Source organism: Artibeus jamaicensis, unplaced genomic scaffold, assembly GCF_021234435.1.
Source record: "Artibeus jamaicensis isolate MK-2021 breed Jamaican fruit bat unplaced genomic scaffold, CSHL_Jam_final contig_519, whole genome shotgun sequence".
NCBI lineage: Eukaryota > Metazoa > Chordata > Mammalia > Chiroptera > Phyllostomidae > Artibeus > Artibeus jamaicensis.
Genome location: NW_026521871.1, coordinates 28,271,426 through 28,293,899, shown reverse-complemented (window position 1 = coordinate 28,293,899; position 22,474 = coordinate 28,271,426). Strand labels below are relative to the sequence as shown.

At 38.7% G+C, this 22,474-nt stretch overlaps 1 protein-coding gene across 2 annotated transcripts in view; it reads right to left on the bottom strand.

The window, feature by feature from the left end:
- Positions 1 to 2,732: 2,732 nt before the first annotated feature.
- RYK (receptor like tyrosine kinase) overlaps positions 2,733 to 22,474 on the bottom strand; it is a 98,062-nt gene continuing 78,320 nt past the window's right edge. For both annotated transcript variants that reach the window (XM_037143865.2, XM_037143866.2), the window contains exons 14-15: positions 4,589 to 4,725; positions 2,733 to 3,351 (exon numbers count right to left, since the gene is read on the bottom strand). In XM_037143865.2, coding sequence (XP_036999760.1) covers positions 3,240 to 3,351; positions 4,589 to 4,725 — 249 coding nt within the window. In that variant the 3' untranslated portion in view covers positions 2,733 to 3,239. The remainder of the gene's footprint in view (positions 3,352 to 4,588; positions 4,726 to 22,474) is intronic.

Here is a 22,474-nt window from a genome sequence, read left to right as displayed (position 1 = left end):
CAAGTTCATGGATTTTTATATGGTCTACAGGCTACACTCCTACAATGATATGTTCAATGAGACCACTTCCCTGAGCTACAGAATCATATCTATTCAAAATCGCCATTTAGTTGACCAATTGGCAACTCAAACAGCCTACAACCAAGCACTGATCCTTCTGCCACAGTAAAATCCTGTTCATGAGTTTTTTCCCATCTCACTAGGTTGTCTGGCCATACAACCAGATGCTCAGGCCCCAAACAAACTAGTCAGCCCCGATCCCTCTCTTTCCTTCTCCACAGCACCCCCAACACCCCATGGACCCATGTCCTGCCTGTTATATTCAAAACTGATCTCCAATCTGCCCCTTCCAATCTCCCATACAACTATCTTTTCTTTCCTAAACTATGCAATGGTTTCTTAGAAGTCTCATCACTTTCATCTTTGTCTATGGACAATGCAATCTTCACTTTGGCATAACCTTTTTTTCGAATGATAAGTCAGACCATGTCAATCAATCCTTAGTGAAAAGAAATCCTTGAATGCAATTCCATTGTATGTAGAAAGAATACACAAATGTGTCCCACGGCTTCCAAGGCCCTGCTGTCCGTCCCAGTGTTCCCCAGCCCTCACGGGGAACCCTCCTTTCCCTAACTGCACTGCAGCCACGCCGACCTCTGTTCTTTTCTGCCAGCAGCAGCAGCTGGACGGTAAACAGGAAGGGCTGAGCCTGGAGGCCAGCTTGTTCCTGCTTTGAGACCTCTGCAAATACCCTTCTCATAGCTGCCTTCTTGTCATTCAGATCTCTGCTCAAATGCCACCTGCTTCGAGAAGCCTGACTAAACAGTACATCTCAAGTTATTCCCTATAACACTGTTCTATATTTTTCTTCAGAGCACTTAACCAAAATCTTATATTCATTATCTGCTTCTTCTAATGAGAATATAAGACCTAGAAAGGGAAGAACCTCATCTGCCTTGTTCCCTGTGTATCTTGAGAGCCAAATATACAGTGGGCACTCAATATATGTATTGAATAAACAGCCCAATCCTCCTTGCTTCTACAGATAAAATATTCTTATAATGATGTGTTAGGGGAAAGGATAGAATACAGTACAGCACTGGGTGACTAGAGCCAGCTTATAACATCACATCAGTGCTTTGTCAGTTTGCTTCCTTCCTACAGGAGTAACATTTTCTGCAGAGTGTGCTCAGTCACATTCACAATCTACAGCAAAACAACTGGACGAAGACCAGCCATGAAAATCTTATGACTGCTCTTTTCTCCCCGAGTCAATGGCTTCAAGTAGCTCAGCAAGAAAAATCTATTTAAACTCTTAAAATACCTACTATAAAATAAATATACATACATAAAACAGCTCACAAACACAAAATGATAAGGTCGGAGGTGCCACACATACTAGATAATGGAGAGCACCTCTTATTACTTGCTAATTTGGGATAGAAGTCAGATGTCTGTATTTTTCTTTTGAACTGACCTTGTACATAGAACTGTGATTTCTAGACAACATGCTAACCTGAACACAAAAAAAGTGCATTGAATGTTGGAAGGGATGCTCGAGTTGTGTAGAATCCATGGTTCGTGCTAGACAACACTGGTTGACTGAATGCTTTCTAAGGTCGCAGGTTGTGAATGAAAACATCTGTAACTTACAAACAGCTCAAGGAGCTTTTTAAAAACAAGCCATTGGGGAGCTGAGTTACTTCATAAAAATCAAAGAACCAGTGTTAATAAACAGCTCACAGAAAAACCATGCTTTTGGCCTGCTCCTGGCAGAGCATGTACTGTGTGAGCTGTTTCTCCAGATGTGCTAATTCATAAAGCTTCTTCAACAACAGCGAAAGCCTCCAGCTGCTACGCACTCTCCCTTGTACATCTGTGAGGACGGGAGCAGAGCGAGGCACCCTCAGGCCTAACTAGGAGGAGGCCCATCGACTCTGCATGAGGCCCACTATCAATACAACCAAGTACCACTACACACACACCCCTAATGTAATGGTTTTGGAGAAAAGTTTCAGTGCTGTAACACTTCTTTATAATCATAATTCCAACCGTTTATTAGAAGCTGGAGGCTGAACAGAGTTAGCTGTAACCGCATTAAGGACTGCGGGCCTGAGTGAAACACCGTGAGACGAAACACGGTATCTATCTGTTGCACATTCAAAGACTTGCCAGACACAACCAATCACTGATCAGGAACGATCTTTTCAATGCTGCCATTATATAAAACAAATCCTTTAATTTTTCAAGTGTTTTAAAAGACAATTTTATACTTAAGCCAGCCTCGAAGATAAGCACAAAACTTGCCAGTTTACATTTTTTAACACACAGCAGCTCAAGCCTCCACTCTGTGAAAAGCACTATGTAGGTGCATTAAAAGGGATTCTTAACCTTAGAAACAGGACCACACTTTCAAGTTGTATCATCACCTTTTCCAGAGAGTAGAAATAAATAGATCACCATTCTTTATTACTGACCTGCACCCGAGCCCACTTCTGGGTCACGGAAAAGACAATTTCTGCCAAATTCAAGATGTTTCAATGAACTCAACTCCTACTTTCCCCAAAATGAAAAAGCAGAACTCCTTTTCATTAAAAAAATTAAAAAATTAAACAATATTCCAAGAAAGGGTCATTTCTGTTTCTAATAAGTATTTTTAATTTCTTTTTTCCATTCTAGCTTTTAAGTTTTCTTTCTCCAATATTGCCTTTTCCTGTAGAATGCAAACAAGACAACTTTTTATGCTGTTTTTATTTTCTTAAGAAGAAGGACGGCATCTCGAAGACCAACCATTCCCAACACTTGTGATAAATATTTTAAAAACTTTAAAGGTGAATAACCTACAATTACCTTGATGAAGACAAAAAATAAAAAGCAATCGGCACTAAGATAGCTATTCCAAGTGTTTAAACAATTTTAAAAACTGTTTATTTATTTTGTAAGAATGTACCCCTAGTCCAAAGTTACTATGTTTTAAAAATTTTTGGCCAAAAAATTTACAAAAACCTTTCAACCTAATTAAAGTGATATCTAGAAAATATTCCACATTATTAAGTCTGTCTTAAAAAGTTCAGATTCTAAAGCATTCCTAAGGCACGGTGTTCTGGAAGACAAATGTGCTTTTGCTGGCATGGCGCGGCGCGGCGCGGCGGTCGTGGTGGATGAAGCGTCCAAGACCGGCTCCCATGAGCCCTGACAGGCACCTCCCACCTCGATGCTGTGGGACTGCGAGGGGAGAATCAAACGTAGGCCCCCAGGGCCGCGTGGAACTCGGTGAGACACTGTACCAGCTGCTGGAACTTGGGCCTCTCCTCTGGATCTAAGGCCCAGCAGCAAGCCATCACGGCAAATCTGCAGAGGGACAAAAATAGGACATTTGGCTAGTGACGATACAGTACTCTGAACTTTTTAGTCGATTTGACGCCAGTTATGTTTTCTGTCTACATGTGGGTGTGGAAGAAGATGACATATTAAAAAGCAACCAATATCACCATCTGTTGACAGATCTAAAATGAGTTATGTGGATTTCGATTCTTCATGAGAGCGCATCAAAATATATCAGCAAATACAGGGAGGAAAGGGGGAAGGATTGTCAAGGAACATGTATGAAGGACAAATAGACAAAGCCAAAGAGGGGTAGGATAGAGGGTGGGAGGTGGAGATGGCTGAGGGGTGGGGAGTTGTGGGGGGAAAACAGCAACAACTGCACTTAAACAGCAACGAGAGAGAGAGAGAGAAATAAATATATATATATATAAGCAAATACAGAGATTTCATGTAAATACCTATTATCCTGTATTTAACTTCTCAGAGGAAGAACTTGGAGGAAGAAAAAGCTTTATCTAAGCTCTAAGAACCCTGGCTCCACAGTAAACATAGTGCAAAGAAAAAGCTGTCACCTTTTTCGTGTACAGACCTCCCGGGGATTCCAGAACTGAGGCCACCCTCACCCATGCACTCAATTGGCCTGACCAGCATCTGCCCACCTCAATCCCATTAGTGGGAAGACTGGCTAGGTACCAACTGGCACGGCAAGATGACAATGAGAAAGGCTTTATATAACTAAGTATGTTCTTAAGGCTCCATAAATAAAAGTCAGCCCTCATTGTACACAGAATAACCCACATAATATTCAGCATTTTCTCACTAAACATTAGTCTCTTGGGTTAGATTACCAGGGGTGTCGAACTCATTTTCACCGGGGGCCACATCAGCCTCGCAGTTGCCTTCAAAGGGCCGAATATAATTTTAGGACTGTATAAATAAATGTGACTACTCCTTAACAGTTAAGCGAGAGCTCGGCTCTGCCACTGGGTAGAAACAAGATGCTGGATTCACAGCCTGTGGGCCCTGTGTTTGCCACCTGTGGATTAAGTACTATAAAATTTGAGATGCAAAAAGTCCTCATGCCAAATGCAGTAAAGAGTGAACGACTCTGGCTGACTTTGTGGTTCTCTAGGAGAGTCTAATTCAAGTCCAAAAAATCATTATTTTCAAAAGGGAAGTCTCTGGATATCTGCTCCTTTCCTTTTCTCCCAACACTGGAAAAGCAATGCAACCCAGGTCCTTCAAGCTCAAAAAAACTTACAGTTCATCAGGACAGTTGATAGGCTGAGCTATTCGGTAACCATCTTTCAGGTACGCGGCCATCTCAAAGGGGTCGATGTCCACATAGGGCGTCTGGCCCAGCGTCATGAGCTCCCACAGTGTCACACCAAAGGCCCACTGAGAAGAACAGCAACACAGGAGGGCATATTTAAAATAATGTCAGAGTGCGGCTGCCCATGACCAGGTATGGACCAAAAATAGCAGGCCAACCAATCTTAAGGAATGAGAAATATTATCTATGAAAAGCCAACAATCCCCAGTTAGTTTATCTTGCTGGGAGAGACAAAGCATTTTATTTTATTATTAATTATTATTATTATTATTACTTAATCCTCACCTGAGGATATGTTCATTGATTTTAGAGAAAGAGGAAGAGAGAAACATTGATGGGAGAGAGAAACATCAGTTGGTTGCCTCCCATACACTCTGCAGCTGGGGACTGAACCTGCAGCCTAGGTACATGTCCTGACTGGGGACTGAACCTGCAACCTTTTGGTGTACGGGATGGTGCTCCAACCTACTCAGCCACCTAGCCAGTACAGAAGAAAGCATTTAAATGAATGCATCTTTTAATGAGAATACTGTTCATGTATATTCTAAGATAATTAGATCGATTGGAAAGGACTGTTTTTACTGTTAATTATTACTGTTTTTACTATTGATTTTGGGCCCTCACTATTACTGATTTTCCCAATATGAAAGTTTGTTACTTAAATACTGTAGCTCATAAACACAATTGAGAAATGAAAAATGAATATAATTTTACCCTAATTGGAGGGAAGAGCATCCTGAACAAGTGAAATATGTTAATTATATAAAATATAAGATATCATGGAATTTTACTATATTCAAGTAATTTAACAGTTGAAGTATCCTCAGAAAATATCTTCCAACCTTCCTTGAGTAAAGGATTGGATTTATTTAAAAGCAACATGTGAACTCGTGGCAGGAACAGAAACCATGAGCAACAGTGCTCATTCCTGGTCCTTCCTGGCTCCCCGGGCTCCCAGAGTATGGAGGGCAGGCCATGTGTCTACACAGGGCTGCTGCCATGTGTGAAGCCCAAGGTCAGAAAGGAGGGTGCCCATGAACTGTGGTAACATGTTTATGAGTCCTTTCTAAGGTCTAGGCATTCTGCATCCTCTATCTCACTTCACTTTCACAACAAACCTGAGAGAATCAGTGACTGCCTGATTTGACAGGTGAGGAAACTGTGGTTCAGAGAAGTAACATGCCCCTCCCCACCAAATTTTTGAGGGAGTGAAGGAAAAGTAGGAAAAAAGAAATGAAAAAAAAAAAACCACACAACGCAAAAACAAGTCTGTTTACAAAATCTAAGCAGGGTGCATTAACTTTTGTTACTATTTTACAATAACAACATAATCCTGAAATACTCCCTAAAATACACAGATTTTTAAAAGTCTTATATTAATGAATGATAGTTTTATTTTTTATAATCTACATAAACAAAAAATGGAATGATAACATAGAATATTTAAAAAACTGCTAATGGAGAATACTATACCAAACCAACAAATACTTCAACAATGAAAGCAAAATACAATTTTCAGATAAACCAAAGCTGAGAGAATGTCTCCAGCAGACCTAAACTGCAAGGCACACAAGAGCAATTCTTCACGTGGAAGGAAAAGGCACCAGGTGGAAATCTGGACCTACACAAAGAATGAAGAGTTCTGAAAATGTATGAGTAACAAGTAGGTATTTTTTCCTCATGTAAAAATGTCCTAGATTGTTTAAAGCAAAAACAGCAACAATATACTGTGGGGTTTCTAACACAGGGAAGCACAATGTGTGCCCACAACAGCACTAAGGATGGGAGGGGATATGTGGAAATATTATATTGTAAGCTGCTTACGTTAAATATGAAGTAGCATAACATTACTGGGAAGTCGAAGGTCTATACTGGAAACCCTAGAGCATGTCTCCCAACCTCAGCCACGCTGATACCGCAGGACAGATAATGCTTTGTTGGGAGGGGCTTTGCGCATTGCAGGATGCTTAGCAGCCTCCCTGGACTCTACCCACTAGATACCCCAAGTTGTGATAACTGAAAACGCCTCCAGATATTGTCAGATGTCCTTTGGCAAGGGTGGGGATGGTTTGGAGTGGGGGGTAAATTGTTCCCAGTTGAGAACCACTAAGGTAGACTGATCGATCAAAAAATTAAAAGACACAGGGCCCTGGCTGGTGTAGCTCAGTAGATTGAGCGCAGGCCTGCGAACCAAAAGATCGCGGTTCGATTACCCGTCAGGGCACATGCCTGGGTTGCAGGCCAGTTCCCAGCAGGGACCAGTTCCCAGCAGGGGATGCACCAGAAGCAATCATACATTGATATTTCTCTCCTTCTCTCCTTCCCTTCCCTTCTAAAGATAAATAAAATAAAATAAAATAATTTAAAAGACACAAATTACCAATGATCAGGAATGAAAGAGAAAATGTCATTACAAATCCTAAGACATCAAACAATATTATGAACAACTCAGCTCTATGCTAATAAATAACTTTGATAAACAAATTCCCTGAAATGCACAAATTACCAAAACAAACACAAGAACAAACATAAAATCTTTATAGCCCTATATCTATTAAAGAAATTGAGTTCATAATTAAAAAATCTTTCCACAAAAAATTCTGCATCCAAACAGTCTCACTGGGTGAATTCTATCAAACTTGAAAGAAAAAGGTAATACAAATCTGCGTTAGTTTCCTAGGGCTGCCACTACAAGCTGCCACAAACTGGGTGCCTTAACCAACAGTTTACTTTCTCACAGTTCTGCAGGCTGGAAGTCCGAGATCGAGGGGTTGCAGGGCTATGCCCCCTCTGACGCCTGTGGAAGTTTCCTTCCTTGGCCATTCCTAGCTGCTGCTGGCTTGCTGGTGGTCCTTGGTGTTACTTGTTTTGCAGCTCCAACATGTCGACCTCTGCCTCTGTTCCCACATGACATTCTCCCCTCAAATGCCATGTCCATGACTCTTATAAGGACACCAGTCATACTGGATTAAAGTCCACCCTAAAGGAGTATGACTTCATTTTAACATTTTGTCTGCAATGATCCTATTTCCATATAAGGTCACATTCTGAGATTCTGAGGGTTAGGACTTCAATCTATTTCGTGGAGTTTGTGGGGGTGGGGCATACAATTCAATCCACAACACAACCCTACAGGAACTCTCTGACAAGGTGGGAGGAACACTTCTCAACCCATTCTGAAGCCAGCATTACCCTAAACACCAAAACCAAAGAGTTCAGCCTTTTGGAAGTTAGTATCTTTTTCATTAACAATAACCACTAGGAAGGAACAATGCTTTTGGTGGAGGGGAGGAGGGGGCTGAAGGGAACAGATGGAGATGAATGTGTAGATTTTAAATCCCCAGACACTGAGCCACTGGAATTTCCCTTAAATTTATCGGTTTAGTGAGAACCTTCTATTCCACTTAAAAATGAAAAGATGATGCCAATTAATAAAAGTTAAAGGATGCTGTGTGCTTACATACAGGTATTTGTCTACCTGAACACCTTTCCATGAACTTTTAATACTGACAATGAACAGTACATGTAATGCTTAATTCTTTAAGTAGTGTCCCATTTCCTTAGGGAAGGTAGTTCACGACACAGAACGGAGCCCCAAGAAGTGAAACTGGCTGGACGGAGTTTCCCACCCCTTCTTCAGGAGATGAGATGGGTCTGTTCGTATTCACTGACTGTGGCAGCAGCTGTGGGAAAGGAGTAATCAATCCAAAGCAGACTTTGGAGGAGAAAATGCTGGGAAGTGGTAACAGACAGACACTGCCACTGTGTAATGGGGAATAACTCCATCCACTGACGAGGGAGGGGCGTTCCAACCACTTTGGACTGTAAGGGACCTCTGCAGTCGTGCTGGTGCTCTCTGAGAGCTAGAGCGTACACAGGTGCCCAAAACACTGCAGTGAGCATAGGCTGACTTTAAAAAGCGACTTCCTTCACATTGTTCTGTCCACATACCTGTCGCTGAGCATTGACCTAAGGTTTTCCGATTAAAAACTGCAGTGCTAATAAACACCAAATAAAACCACAGGGCACACTGCAGTTTCATTTCCTTAAAAGCCAACAAGTGATTAATTACATGCTGGCTCACCAACCCTTTAAAAAAAAATCAAGACCAATTCCACACGGATGATTTGTGGAAAACTTGCTCTCTCAAGTCTTCTGATAACTGAACCATTTAGCCAGACTTATTCTATGATTTCCTTTTGTTTGACGTCATTGGAAAGGGAACGATAAGAAGGTCAAGTTGTTTTTTCCAGAATTTTATAAAAGGCTGCTGCTACTATTAGATAGAAGGGTCTCAAGGTCTGGGCCATTCTTACTAAGTGCTATTCTTCCTAAATATCAAAATGTAGCAGAGTATTTTGCAGATGGAGCTATAAACAGGATGAGCTGACAGGAACTCAACCAGATAAGAACAGCCAATTACAAAGGATAAATCAACACGTAATTAACCATATAGGGTATATAAGCAATGGCTAGGCCTCCCTGCAAAGAGGCATAGCTTTGGATATGAATCCCATCTTCTTTACTTGCTACAAGTAAATAAAACTACCTTGCAAAAACCAGGAACCCCTTGCGTTAAGTAAGACTGTCTATTTAAAGAACATTTCAAAAATAACAAACTCTACCATCTACCTTCTTCTCCCAACTTGTGTTATTGTATAGCTTCTTAGTATATAGTATATAAGGCATTTTTTCACTAATATATTCTGATGTGTCTTGTCAAAAACTGTGTAAATAAAATTCTTTTTTATACTATACTATAATATAATATTAATTAATGTTGGGGGTATTAAGAGATTTCCACTCTGTTATTTCAGAACTTACAATGCAAGGTTGACCTCAGTACAATGAGAAACATCGTATATTTCTCATATATGATGAGAAAAAAATTTTGTCCAATTCTTATTTTATCTGGCCACAGTAAAAGCCTAATTTCTGCTAATATTAAATACTTAACATCCCTTTCTCATGGAAATGGGTTCAGATCACCATAGTGCAATTAATTTAATCTGGGCCAAGTGCTTGCCAAGCCTGACTGATGAGAAGAATCATCTGGGGTGTTTGTTTAAAGTACAGATTCCCCAGTCCTATCCTAAAAGTTCAGACACCTGGAAGACAGTATTTTTAACAAGAATCCTAGCTGTGTCTTAAGATCCAGCAAGGAACTGGTCTTAGATATGTTAGCAGAGGTGGTCAGAAAGCAAAGACGGTTTTTATCTGTATTGTAGTATGGCTGACATACAATGAACTGCACAAAAGTGCTCTATCTGGTAAGTTCTGACATGTATACACCCTGAAACCACTGTCAAAATCAATAACCATATCCATCACCTCCCAAAGAGTTTTCCTGCTCTAATCCTCTCCTCCTGCCCCTACCACCCTGAGTAACCGCCTCCTTTCTGTCATTACAGATCGGTTTGTCCTTTCTAGAATTATATATAAATGGAATAATTTAAACTGTATGGGGTTTTTTTTTTGCCTAGCTTCTTTCACTCAGAATAACAATTCTGAAATTTATCCATGGTGTACGTATAATGTTTCAACAGTTCTTCCCTGTCCATTGTATGAATATAGCGATTTGTTTACCCATTTACCTGTTGATGAACATCTGAATAATTTCCAGGTTCAGCTACTTAAAATAAAGCTGCTATGAACATTTGCGTACAAGTATTGGTAAGGACATATGTTTTCATTTACCTACCCGTAAGATGACTGTATATGTTTAATTTTTTAAAAAATTGCCGAACCACTTATGGCCAAAACGGAGGAGTAGATAAATTGGCTTTACTTCCTCTCACGACAAGGAGGAGGATAACAACCAATTTAAACACAAAAAGCAACCAGAACTGCCAGGAAATCGAACTGAATGGAAATCCAACAACCAAAGAGTTAAGGAAGCCAAATTCATCCAGACTGGTAGAAGGGGCGGAGATGGGCAGCCGGGCAGCCAGGGCGGGCGGTCCCACATTCACCTTTGGATAAACCAGGAGGAACAATTGGGAAGCGGGACAGACTGAGTGACCCAGGGTTCCAGCCTGGGGAAACTAAAGCCTCAAAACCTCTGGCTGTAAAAACCTGAGGGGGTCGCAGTGGTGGGACAAACTTCCAGTCTGACAGGAGAATCCACTGGAGGGGCTCACAGGGTCCTGGAATGTACACAAGCTCAGCATCAGGGTAGCACCTGGAAGGGTACAACTTGCTTGTGGGAAGCAGGGAAAGTGAATCAAAGTGGGGCGAGAGCCAAGCAAGTAGCATCATTCCCTCTCTGACCCCTCCCCCACATACAGTGCCACAACACAGCAAGGTGGGTTGCCCTGCTCTGGTGAATGCCCAAGGCTCCACCCCTTACGATGTAACAGGTGTGCCAAGACAAAGAAATACGACCCAAGTGAAAGGACAGATCAAAACTCCAGAAAAAGAACTAAGCAACTAGGAGATAGCCACCCTATCAGATGCTGAGTTCAAAACACTGGTAATCAGGATGCTCACAGAACTGACTGCGTACCCTGTAAAACTAGGGAAGAAGTGACGGCTATTAAAGTGAATGGAGGAAAAGGTACAGGGAATAAGAAACATAAATGGTATGTACAAAACAGACAAGGGGAGTTTAAGAATAGTATATGAAATGTAGAAGCCAAAGAACTTATACATACGATCCATGGACATGAACTAAGGGGAGGCGAATGCTGGAGGGAATGGGGGTACCAGGCAGAGGGGGATAAAGGGGAGAAGAAAAATGAGACAACTGTACTAGCATCATCAGTAAGATATACTTAAAAAAAAAAAAAAGCAAGCAAGCACCAGAGGAACAATGAACTGCCAAACCTCAAGAAGACCTGAAAGTCATCTTTCAAAAACCATGACTTACAGTCTTTTATTACTTTTTGTTTAACCCCATGTTATAAATAACTTGTTCCTTTCAACTGAAATGAAAATATTTGGGTATATTTGGCAAAAATATTCTAAACATCTCTGAATTTGTGTTGCAGGACAAATTTATGTTGAACATATACTCAGTACATGTCTTATAGGTGTTTGTACCTCAGTGGAAAGCCTTCAAAATCATGCTTTAAGCAAATAAGAAAATAACCTACTCTGATATTTATAATTGGGGACCTATGGTAACTCTAAAGGACATGGAAGTCACTAACGCAGCCCCAGCTGGAGAGTGTGCAACTTTTGTCCACTGTGCTAATAACCATCTTGTGCTTTATCATAGCTTGTTAATGTGCCCCTTTAACATGGATCTGCAACTAAATAAATTCCTAAGCCCCCTTACCAAGAGGGTCTAATGCTAAGATACATACTCAACAGCAAAATAAGTACCTTGATATGAAACTTATCTCACAGAAATAAGATAGTTTAAACTAACAGTGGGGAAGCGATGGGGGACTCAAAGGTTGGAAAAATTTTAGTTTCAGGTAATAGCTAATAAGCTTAGTAATCAATGTATATAAAAAGCTATTGTTTCAGGAACTGAAGGTACAACCCACCTTGACTCCAGGAGACCGTAAGCAGTTCCACCTTTGTGCCTCTGGAGGACTGCAAGTGTCAAGATGGAATCTGAGGCATTGGTCTCCAGGGTGAGATGCCCAGGACACAGATAAAGACCACTGCCCAGGGCACAGACGAGAAAATGCTGCAGCTTTTATCTGATTAACTTTTCCCCTGAATTCCAAACCTCTTCCCTACACTTTTCTTCTCCTTCTTATAAAAAAAGGTCAGTTTAAAAAGGAATTTAGGATGGTCTGTTAGGAAACAAACCTGCCATCTTCTCAGATCTCCACTCAGAAACTTTATGAATAAAGCACCCATAAAGATTCAAAAAATTTTTGCCAAACTATTTTCCAAAGTGAATGTACCATATTAAATGGTTTCCACCAGGAAGTACTAGGTAAAGAGAGTCCTGTCTTTCAGCATTAAGTATGATGTTAGCTATATGTTTTGGGTTTAGCAGATGCCCTTTATCAGATGAGAAAGTTGTCTTCCATTCCTAAACTGCTAGCAACTTTTATTAGTAATGAATTTTTCATTTTCTTCCAATACTTCTCAGTATCTATTAAGATGATCATATGCTTTTTTAAAAATATTTTATTTACACATTTTTAGAGAGAGGCGATGGGGAGAAGGAGAGGAAGAGAGACACTGATGTGTGGTTGCCTCTCACGTGCCCCTTACTGGGGACCTGGCCTGCAACTTAATCATGTGCCCTGACCGGGAATCAAACTAGTGACCCTTTGGTTCACAGGCCAGCACTCAATCCACCTAGTCACACCAGCCAGGGATGTTTTTTCTTTTTTAGTATGTTAATACAGTGAATTGCCCTGTTTGGTTTTCAAGTGGTAAAACTTGTATCCTTGGGATAAAGCCTATATGGTCATATTATTATTTTTAAACGTATTTTTGGATTCTACTTGCTAAACTTTAGGTTAAAATTTTTGAATCTATGATCATGAGGACTAATAAGCTGATCCTTCTCTGATGTTGTTGCAGGTAATATTGACCTTATAAAATGAATTAGAAAGTATTCTTTTCTCAATTTTCTGAAAATTGTGTCGAGTTTGTATTATTTCTTCCTGAAATGTTTGGAGGTACTCAGCAAGTGCCCTAGAATTCACTATGGACCTAGAGTTTTCTTTTAGGACAGTCTTTTAACTTCTAAAAATTCAATTATATACATATACATATACATATAGTAAAGATATATATATATATATCTATTCTGATCATCCACTCCTTGAGTGAGCTTATTCCCAAATTTTTTCCATTTCAGCTAAGTGTCCAAATTCACAGGAAAACAGTTGTTCATAATATTTTGCTACTTAATACCTACGAGAATGTGTAAATGATATTACCTCTCATTTATTATATGGTTAGTTTGCAAGTTCTTTTTTGTGTGTGGTTAGTCTGGCAAGAGGTTTATCATTAATGATATACTCAAAGAGTTAACATGGGTTTCACTGATTTTCTCTATTGTTTTTCTATTTCACACTTCACTGACTTCTAATCTTTATTATTTCCCTTCATCTACTCAGGTGGGGTTTAATTTATTCTTTTTATGATTTCTTAAGATAGAAACTAAAGTCACTAATTTGAGACTTTCCCTCTTTCCTAATTTTGACATACAACAGTATCTGGGTCCCCCTGGAGCAGCAGCATTCCCAAATTTTTGAAATGTGTTTAACTCAATTCTAAATACTTCCTAATACACCTCTGGCTTTCTTCTTTGACACCTACATTGCAATATCTGGAAGTGTCTAGTTCCTAAATATTTGGGATTTTCTAGATTTTTATTTTCAATTTTTAAATTAATTACATTGTATTCACAAAACCCTAGTTTGTATGAATTAAATCCTTCTAAATGTATTGACTTGTTTTATGGCCCAGAATATGGTCTAGCTTAGTAAACATTCCGTGCACCCTTGAAAAGAATACGAATTCTGCTGTTGTTGGGATGGGGTGTTCTGTAATTGTTCATTACACCAGGTGGGCTGATGCTGTCATTCGACTTACTGATTTTCTGTTTGATCAGTTACTGTGAGAGGGGTACTGAAATGTTTTCAGTTATCGTTTAAGGAGAATTAAATAATAAGAAAAAGTCGTAGGTGCTGGCCTTAGTTAACATTTCCGGTGCCCTTTGTTCCTTTGTGTAGATGCCTGTTTCCGTGTGGTATCATTGGCTCCTAAAGGGTTTCCTCTCACACTTGTAGTGTGGGACTGCTGGTGATGAATTCTTGTAGCTACTGTATTTCTGAAAAAGTCGGTATTTCTCTTTCATTTTTGAAAGACATTTTTCCTGGGCACAGAATTCTACATTCATAATTTTTTTTCTTATGGTACTTTATTATTACTTTTTAAAATTAATTTATTTTTAAAGGATTTAATTTGTTTGTTTGTTTATTTATTTTAGAGTGGGAAAGGGCAGTAGAAAGAGAGGGAGAGAAACATCAATGTATGGTTGCCTCTCATGTGCCCCCCACTGGGGACTGGGCCTGCAACGCAGGCATGTGGCCTGACTAGGAATCAAACTGGTGACCCTTTGGTTTGCAGGCTGGCACTCAATCCACTGAGCCACACAAGCCAGGGCTTGCTTTATTTATTTTTAGAGAGAGAGGAAAGAAGAGAGGGAAAGAGAGAAACATCAATTTGTTGTTGTACTTATTTACACATTCATCAGTTGTTTCTTGTATGTGACCTGATTGGAGGTGGAACCCGCAACCACGACACATCAAGACAATGCTCTAACCAACTGAGCTACCTGGCCAGGGCCTCTTATGTATTAAAAGATGTTGCTTTACTGTTTCCTCTCTTGCATAGCTTGCAAAGAGAAATTTGCTGCCATTCTTTCCTTGGTTCCTCTGTTAAATACATTAACATATTTTTTTCAGGCTGCTTTTAAGATTTTCTCTTTATACTAGTTTTGAGTAATTTGATTATAATGTGGCTATGGTTTAGTTTCTTCAGGATTCCTGTGTTTGGGGTTTGTTGAGTTCTTAGATATGTGGGTTTACAGTTTTTACCAAATTTGGAAACATTTCCTTAGCTATTTCTTCACTGTTCTTTCTGTCCACCCCTCATCTTCCATTCCACGTCTTTGGGGACCCCAATTACACATATATTCAGCCAACTGAAGCTCTCTAACAGCTCAACGAGAGATTCTTCTTCAAGAATTTCCTGTATCTTCTCTCTCCTATCTCTTGCTTTGCTCCCATCTCAGGAGAGAGGTATACCTCCCGTGCTAAGACTATATACCTTTATCTGGACTCATGTACCTGTCATCTTTGGGACCCTCCCTCCAATAACCACACAGCCAATCTTCCTCCCCATTGCTTCCCTGGCCTAGAAAAACTAACCACACAACACAATATAGTAAAATCACAAAATAACAAAATTGAGCCTCTCCTGATCCTGGCATCCCATCAAGCTGTGTTCCTTTCATTCCTCTTCATAACAGAACTTCAAAGTGCACTTTATTGCCACCACTCCTTCACCTTCCACAACAATCACCTCTATCTTTAATGACTTATTAAATCTGCTTGTTCCCCCACCTCCCCCCCCAATGATTTCCTCATTCTCTCTAACCAATGCACCTATCTGTTAAAATTTTTTAAATTTATTTATTTTTAGAGAGAGGGGAAGGCAGGGTGAAAGACAGGGAGAGAAACATCAGTGTGTGGTTGCCTCTCACACACCCACTACCGGGGACCTGGCCCGAAACCCAGTCATGTGCCCTGACTGGGAATTGAACCAGCAACCCTTTGGTTTGCAGGCTGGCACTCAATCCCCTAAGCTACACCAGCTGGGGCTGCGCATATGTTTATAGACTAGATTCTCCTCAAAACTATTTCCTTCCTTGTCTTCTATGACATAGCATTCTCTGGATTCTCTTTGAATCTTTCCATTTTATTTCTTTTCTCACTAAAAAGAAATATTTTTGCCCTGACTGGTGTGGCTTAGTGGATGAAGTGCAAGCCTGTGAATCTAAAGGTCACTGGTTCAATTCCCTACCAGGGCACATGCCTGGGCTGCAGGCCAGGTGCCCGGCTGAGGGCATGCAAGAGGCAACCAACTGATGTTTTTCTCCCTCTTTAGCTCTCCCTTCCCCTCTCTCTGAAAATAAAATTTAAAAAATCTAAAAAAAAAAAGAAACACCCCCCCCCCCCGGCTTCCTTCTCTCTACACTCGGAGATCAAATGCTCTTGTCCATCCATCACCACTTTTAGGAAGTTGATGTCCACTTTCTAATACCCTGCTTGCATGCCTTTCCAGGACTCCAGACCCACACTCTACACATCAGTATCCTGAACTCAATGCCCCATGTCAAATTAACCATGCTTTCCCCAAACCAGATAGTCTACCTGCCGTCCTCAATCATGTTGCATCTTCCCAGTGACTCAGGGTTTACTGCAAAAGCAGAACAAATAAAAGTACAAATCAAAGATTAAAGTTTTCAGAAACATGGGTCTTAGGTTAAAAGGCACAGCAGACATCTATGCAATGTTTCTAATAGTTAAAGCGGGGAGGACCTTAGACCACAAAGGTGAATTAAGCCATTTACTCAAATAACACCTGTGATCAGGAAAACAGATGGGATCTCTGATGTGAAGTCTGTGGGAGTGAGACAAGGAGAAATGGAAATACGAGGACGATGTGAGGCCATTTAGGGTTCTTTTACACAGTCAAGTACACAGCTCTCCACAGATAAGATCGGCACTCCAGGCTGTGAATGTTCTTAAAATAAATGATCCAAAAGGCATATATATGTACGTCAACTGCAATTCTGTAACTATGGAACATCTGCTGAGGAAAATAAGTAAGGCTGAGTTCCTTGCCCATTCTGGGAAGAATGACTTATCCATAAATATATATGACAGCATATGACAGATGGTATTAGGCAGGTACAAAATTCTCTGGGGAATCCCAAGTAGATGAAATCAAAGGTCATAAAAGTACCTAGTATGTTTGGACCCAGCAGGAACTCCAGATTGGCTGAAATGCAGAATCTAAGGAAATGTACAGTGGAAAATATGAAGCTAAAAATGGGACGATGAGGTAAGGAACAGAGGCTCTGAAGAACAAGGGAAGAAGGTTGGATCCTTCTTTACTAACTCACTTTAAGAGTTCACTTTGAAGATCAAAATATCATGAAGAAACATTCTTAGCAGTAGAAGATTAAGTTTACTCAACTTACCAACACTAATAAATATTCACAAGTGTTCAAAATTGACACTCCTCTGTGTACAAGGTACAGGCTTTATTAACATATACCCCTCCCTAAATATCCAGGTTTTTAAAGATATTATTCTGTGAATTTTAATTTTTCAGACACATATTTTCTAGGCCTTTTCAATAACTATAACTGAAATATACATCTATAGGACGTTACTTTAAAAATGTTTTATGACTTAAATTTTAAGATCTAATTAATTTATACAAGTAACCCGTAAAGGGGTCAGGTCCTTTTTAATAATTCTTCAATGTTAACTGTTACCTAAAAATCTTAATACTCCTCCAGATTTGTCACTGTGGTAAATATTTTTTTATTCCAGCTAAACAAACGTACCCAGACGTACAATGACTGTATATGAAATGTACTGATTGCATCAGGGATCAAATTTAGCACGTGTTGCTAACTTCACATCAAAAATCAGCTATCTTTAGGCATACACTGTCACATATGACTGAAAAGAGAGTACTTATACTATAAATTTGTCTTAGGATCTGTGATTAGGAAGACAGAAGAGCCAATGTTGAATGCTTGAAGGCCATCAGACATTTCTGCTATTTATGACACTTTCCTTCACTGTACAAGATGCTTAGACACTGCTCCACCGGAATACTGAGTCTATTTGAAGAATGTTAATATAAAGGGCAGGGCAGGAATGTCTGTTATTTAACAAGATCTCTTAAGGAAAGTATCTATTCTTAGGGAGAGCCAAACACAGGAAATACATCAAGAGCAACTACTCAATCAGAGAAAATAGAAACCAGTCACCTCTGAAAACATATTGAACTGTTCCTGAAGTAAACTCATTTTTACTACTAATTCTCAGGAAATATTAGAAGTATTAAAATAATATTATTAAATAAAGCCAAACAATATATTTTTAATATTAAACTTTAAATCTTTATTTCCTAATGCCTGAATGATATTGTCACCTCTTCAGCTTTTTCATAATATTTTTAAAACAATTCCTCTTAATGCAAATTTAATATTTAAATAGTAAGTCTTAAGGATTGTTGATGTGTAAAATCTGCAACCATAATGGGAACAAGTAAATAAATATTGGGCTTCTAAGCATTATTCTAAAAATAATAATGAAGAAATAATATAAAGTTTCCTATACTTTAAAAAATAATAAGCATTCTCTGAAAACTACAGTTTTGTCTTTGACACTGGAGTAGTTCAGAAAAGCACTCTTCATGGGCACCTTACGAATGTGGGTTTTCCTGCTCTGCTCAGCTCTGCTCAGGATGTGGCAATGACCGTCCCTGCGACTGGGCAACCACAGGTAATGGGAAGCACTCTGCTATATGTGCACCATCTGGATAACTGTTACAGATTTCCCTCCTTCTAGGTAATGTCTAAGGTTTGCCAAAAAATCACATAAAGGCACAAGAACACATTTTAATTTGTCCAGCACCCTAAGAACTGTTCAAATACCTTAAAGGATCTCTTCATGGCCATAACCCACACTGATAAGATTAGCATTAAGGTCATTTCCTTTATTTGTTTTTCTCAAGAAAATGCTTTTTAAACACAATGTAATATCATAAAGACAAGAAAACCAACAAGAAACTCTTACTTTTGTATTCTTAATAATTTAGTCTCTTAGTACAAGGTAGTCTCTTAACAGAATTATGTTAGCTCCTATAATTAGCTAAATAATTCAAAGAAGATATAAATCAAAAAATTATGTTCAAATAAAGGAAAAGAAAGTCACAAAAAACTATGGTGGTATTCACATCTGATAAAAACAGAATAAAAACAATATCCAGAAATTCTTAAGAATGCCCATGATGACGTCATACCTTAAAATATTAGAAAGAGATTTATAACTGGTCAAATCTAGTTGTGCATATTTCCTAAGTTCAACAGTTAAAAGCTGATATTAACATTGTAAGAATCTTGACAGATTGAAATATTGAAACTTTCCATTAAAATTATAAAAACACAACCCAGAGATACGATGTATTATTTTTAAGATGGAAAAACATTAATATATTTCCAAACAAATCATGTCAAGTTTGTAACTATAAACAAGTGCAAAATGTTAAGGGTCTTTTAAATGACAAAGAAAATGTCCCTTCCAAGGTAGTAAAATAATTAGTTAGCTGTTACAGTCATACCTAAAATGTGTATTTTACATGTGTGGAGACTAGTGGGAATGAGGTTCTATTACTTGTTTTGCATGTGATTCTGCATGAAGCTTTTTCAGCCCAAAAGTAGATATTAAGTGTAGCTTTTCAACCCCCAATTCTATCCATTAAAAAAACGGGGGAACAGAGCATAATGATTATGCATGCACATTTTTCTTTTTTGAATTATTTAAAAATATTTTAAATTGCCCTGGCTGGTGTAGCTCAGTGGTTTGAGCACGGGCCTGGGAATCAAGCAACCATGGTTCGATTCCCAGTCAGGGCACATGCCTAGGTTGCAGGCCAGCTCCCAGCAAGGGACACACAAGAGGCAACCATACATTGATATTTCTCTCCCTCTCCCCTTCCCCTCTAAAGATGAATAAATAAAATATTTTAAAAAATATTTTAAATTATAATTAATGCACTACAGCTATATTAGTTTCAGATGTACAACACAGTGATCGACATTTATATACCTTATGAAGTGATCACCACAGTAAGTCTAGTAACCATCTGTCACCACAGTTATTATAATATTATTGATTATATTCCCTCTCCTGTACATTATATCTCCCAAAACATTTATAACTGGAAGTCTGTACTTCTTAATTCCCTTAATCTTTTCCACTCATCCCCCCCACCTCCCTTCCCCTCTGGGAACCATCAGCTTTGTTCTCTATGAGTTTGTTTCTGTTTCTTTTTGTTGTTATTTCATTTTTAATACAAAAGTAAAAAGCAATCTTTAACATTTGTGCTTTAATACAGGAATTAAAAAAATATTCAATCCCACAAAAAATGAAAAGCAGGATTTTTACACTAAAAATCACCCCATCGTCACAAGGAAACAGAAGGGTATTCCTATTCCCTTAAATATCAATTATCCAAGGCAAAACATATTTGAGGGGGGATACACACATCCACACACAATTTAACGGGAAATGAATTGATGAGAATCTACAGGAGAAAAACCTGACCATTTCAGGACTTAACAATCAATGTCATCAATGGGTAGTCCCACCACTGCACTCTAAGTACAGCTCTGAAGAATCTGGGTCACAAAGACATTTCAAGTAAGTTTAGGCCAAAACATGCTAAAAATAATTATTATTTTAAAGTAATTTACCTGTTAATTTGCTTACCATTAAGTTCATAATTTTTAAAAATAAAGCTGTTGAATGATCAAGGAGCAACAAGGTATTTGGTATGACTATATTCTGACAGAAGGCAGAATCTTATGTAAAATTTGTGAACTGTTGCAAATGTATAGAATATAACAATAAAATAACTAATTTTAAATAGAACTTTGAAATATTTGCTTAACTAAACCACAAATCCTCACACAGACTTTACCAGCTAACACAAGCAGAGTACCTAGCTGAAGAGATACAGGTCTCACTGCTTAGAGATATGTCACTAAGTATAGTCTCATTGACTGAAAGTGTATTATCTAACTTAACTTTCACTCTAGATTCTTTTCAAATATTTGCTCTAAATCTAAATATAAATTAAAAAAAACATGCCTGGCTTGTAGGCCAGGTTCTCAGTAGGGGGTGTGTGTGAGGCAACCACACATTGATGTTTCTCTCTTGTCTTTCTCCCTCCCTTACTCCTCTATAAAAAAAATAAATAAAATATTTTTTAAAAAGGAAGAAATATATTAAATGAAGTAATGCATATTTTGAGGGCTTCCACTGTGCAAGCAAACAGTGCTACTGGCCATATTGCATAGCCCTCTGAAATATTAGCTATCAATACTGTTTTGTGCAAGAGAATAATAAACAATCCCAGACTCTTGTGGTTACAGGGCACACGTATACACTGTCATCTAAGAAATATCTTCCATTTCCTGCACATTAGACTAGTTTTAGCTTTACCTCAACTGCCAACTAATTTCTACTAAGGCAAAACTATATTTCAGTGAGTAACAAAATCATAAATACTTTAAATCAGCCAATGAAAAAATTTATTACCATCCCAAAGAGATGAATGAATTAGTCTTTTAAATCAACTACAGAATGAGATTTTTAAAAAAAACACTAAGGAAAATTTTTTACTTCTCTATATTCAAAAATGTTCAGAAGTATTTTACTGAGTTGTACATTTGAAACCTGTACGGTTTTGTGAACAAATATCATCCCAATATATTCAATTAATAATAATAATATTTTATAATCAGTTCTGAGATGAAAAAAATGTTCAGAAGTAGGCTTTTCTATTAAAGGGGTAAATTTGAAAACCATATAGCTCTACCATATAGCTCTAACTCAACTGATACTGTTTTTTAAAACTATATTCTAAAACCAAAGTTAAATCCACTCCCCCCATAAAAACAGCTTTGCTTAATACAGATACAGGTGAAGAATTCCAGCTACAATTTATAACTCTGAATAAAGACCTGGCAACCTTAAAACACAAGCACCTTATCAAATAGTACAATTCATCCTTACTAACATTCCATACAGCAGCTGGGTGCTAGCCTAAAACCAAACCCTACTTTCTCTTTTTATATTACGAGAAAAATCAAAAACAAAAAAGCAATCCCTCCCCCACAAAGAAAAATTCCAGGTTTTCTTTAGGTAACCATTAAAACTGTGTGTTGCTTTGCATATTTGTACTGTCTTACTTGAAACTTTAACTTCCTGACAGTAATGTTAGAAAAGTTTTATTCTATTATGAAACCCTGAAAAAACAGACTAGGCCTGGCTCCCCGCTGCTATAAAGCTGAGCCCTCAGAGTTCAGGATGCAGGAGTCTGGCGAGTTTCCCCAGCCGTCCTCTCACATACCCCGTGCCTCCGCCCGGGAAAGGCCACGACGTTGAAGCAAGTTTCTACCACTGCTGACTCCTGCAGCTGCGCAGGAAGCAAAGCATCCTTTCCCCATCACTCGTATTTACTCTGCCCATCTGACAAGTGTCAGATGAGGGTTTTTTCAGAGAATGATTGATTTTCAAT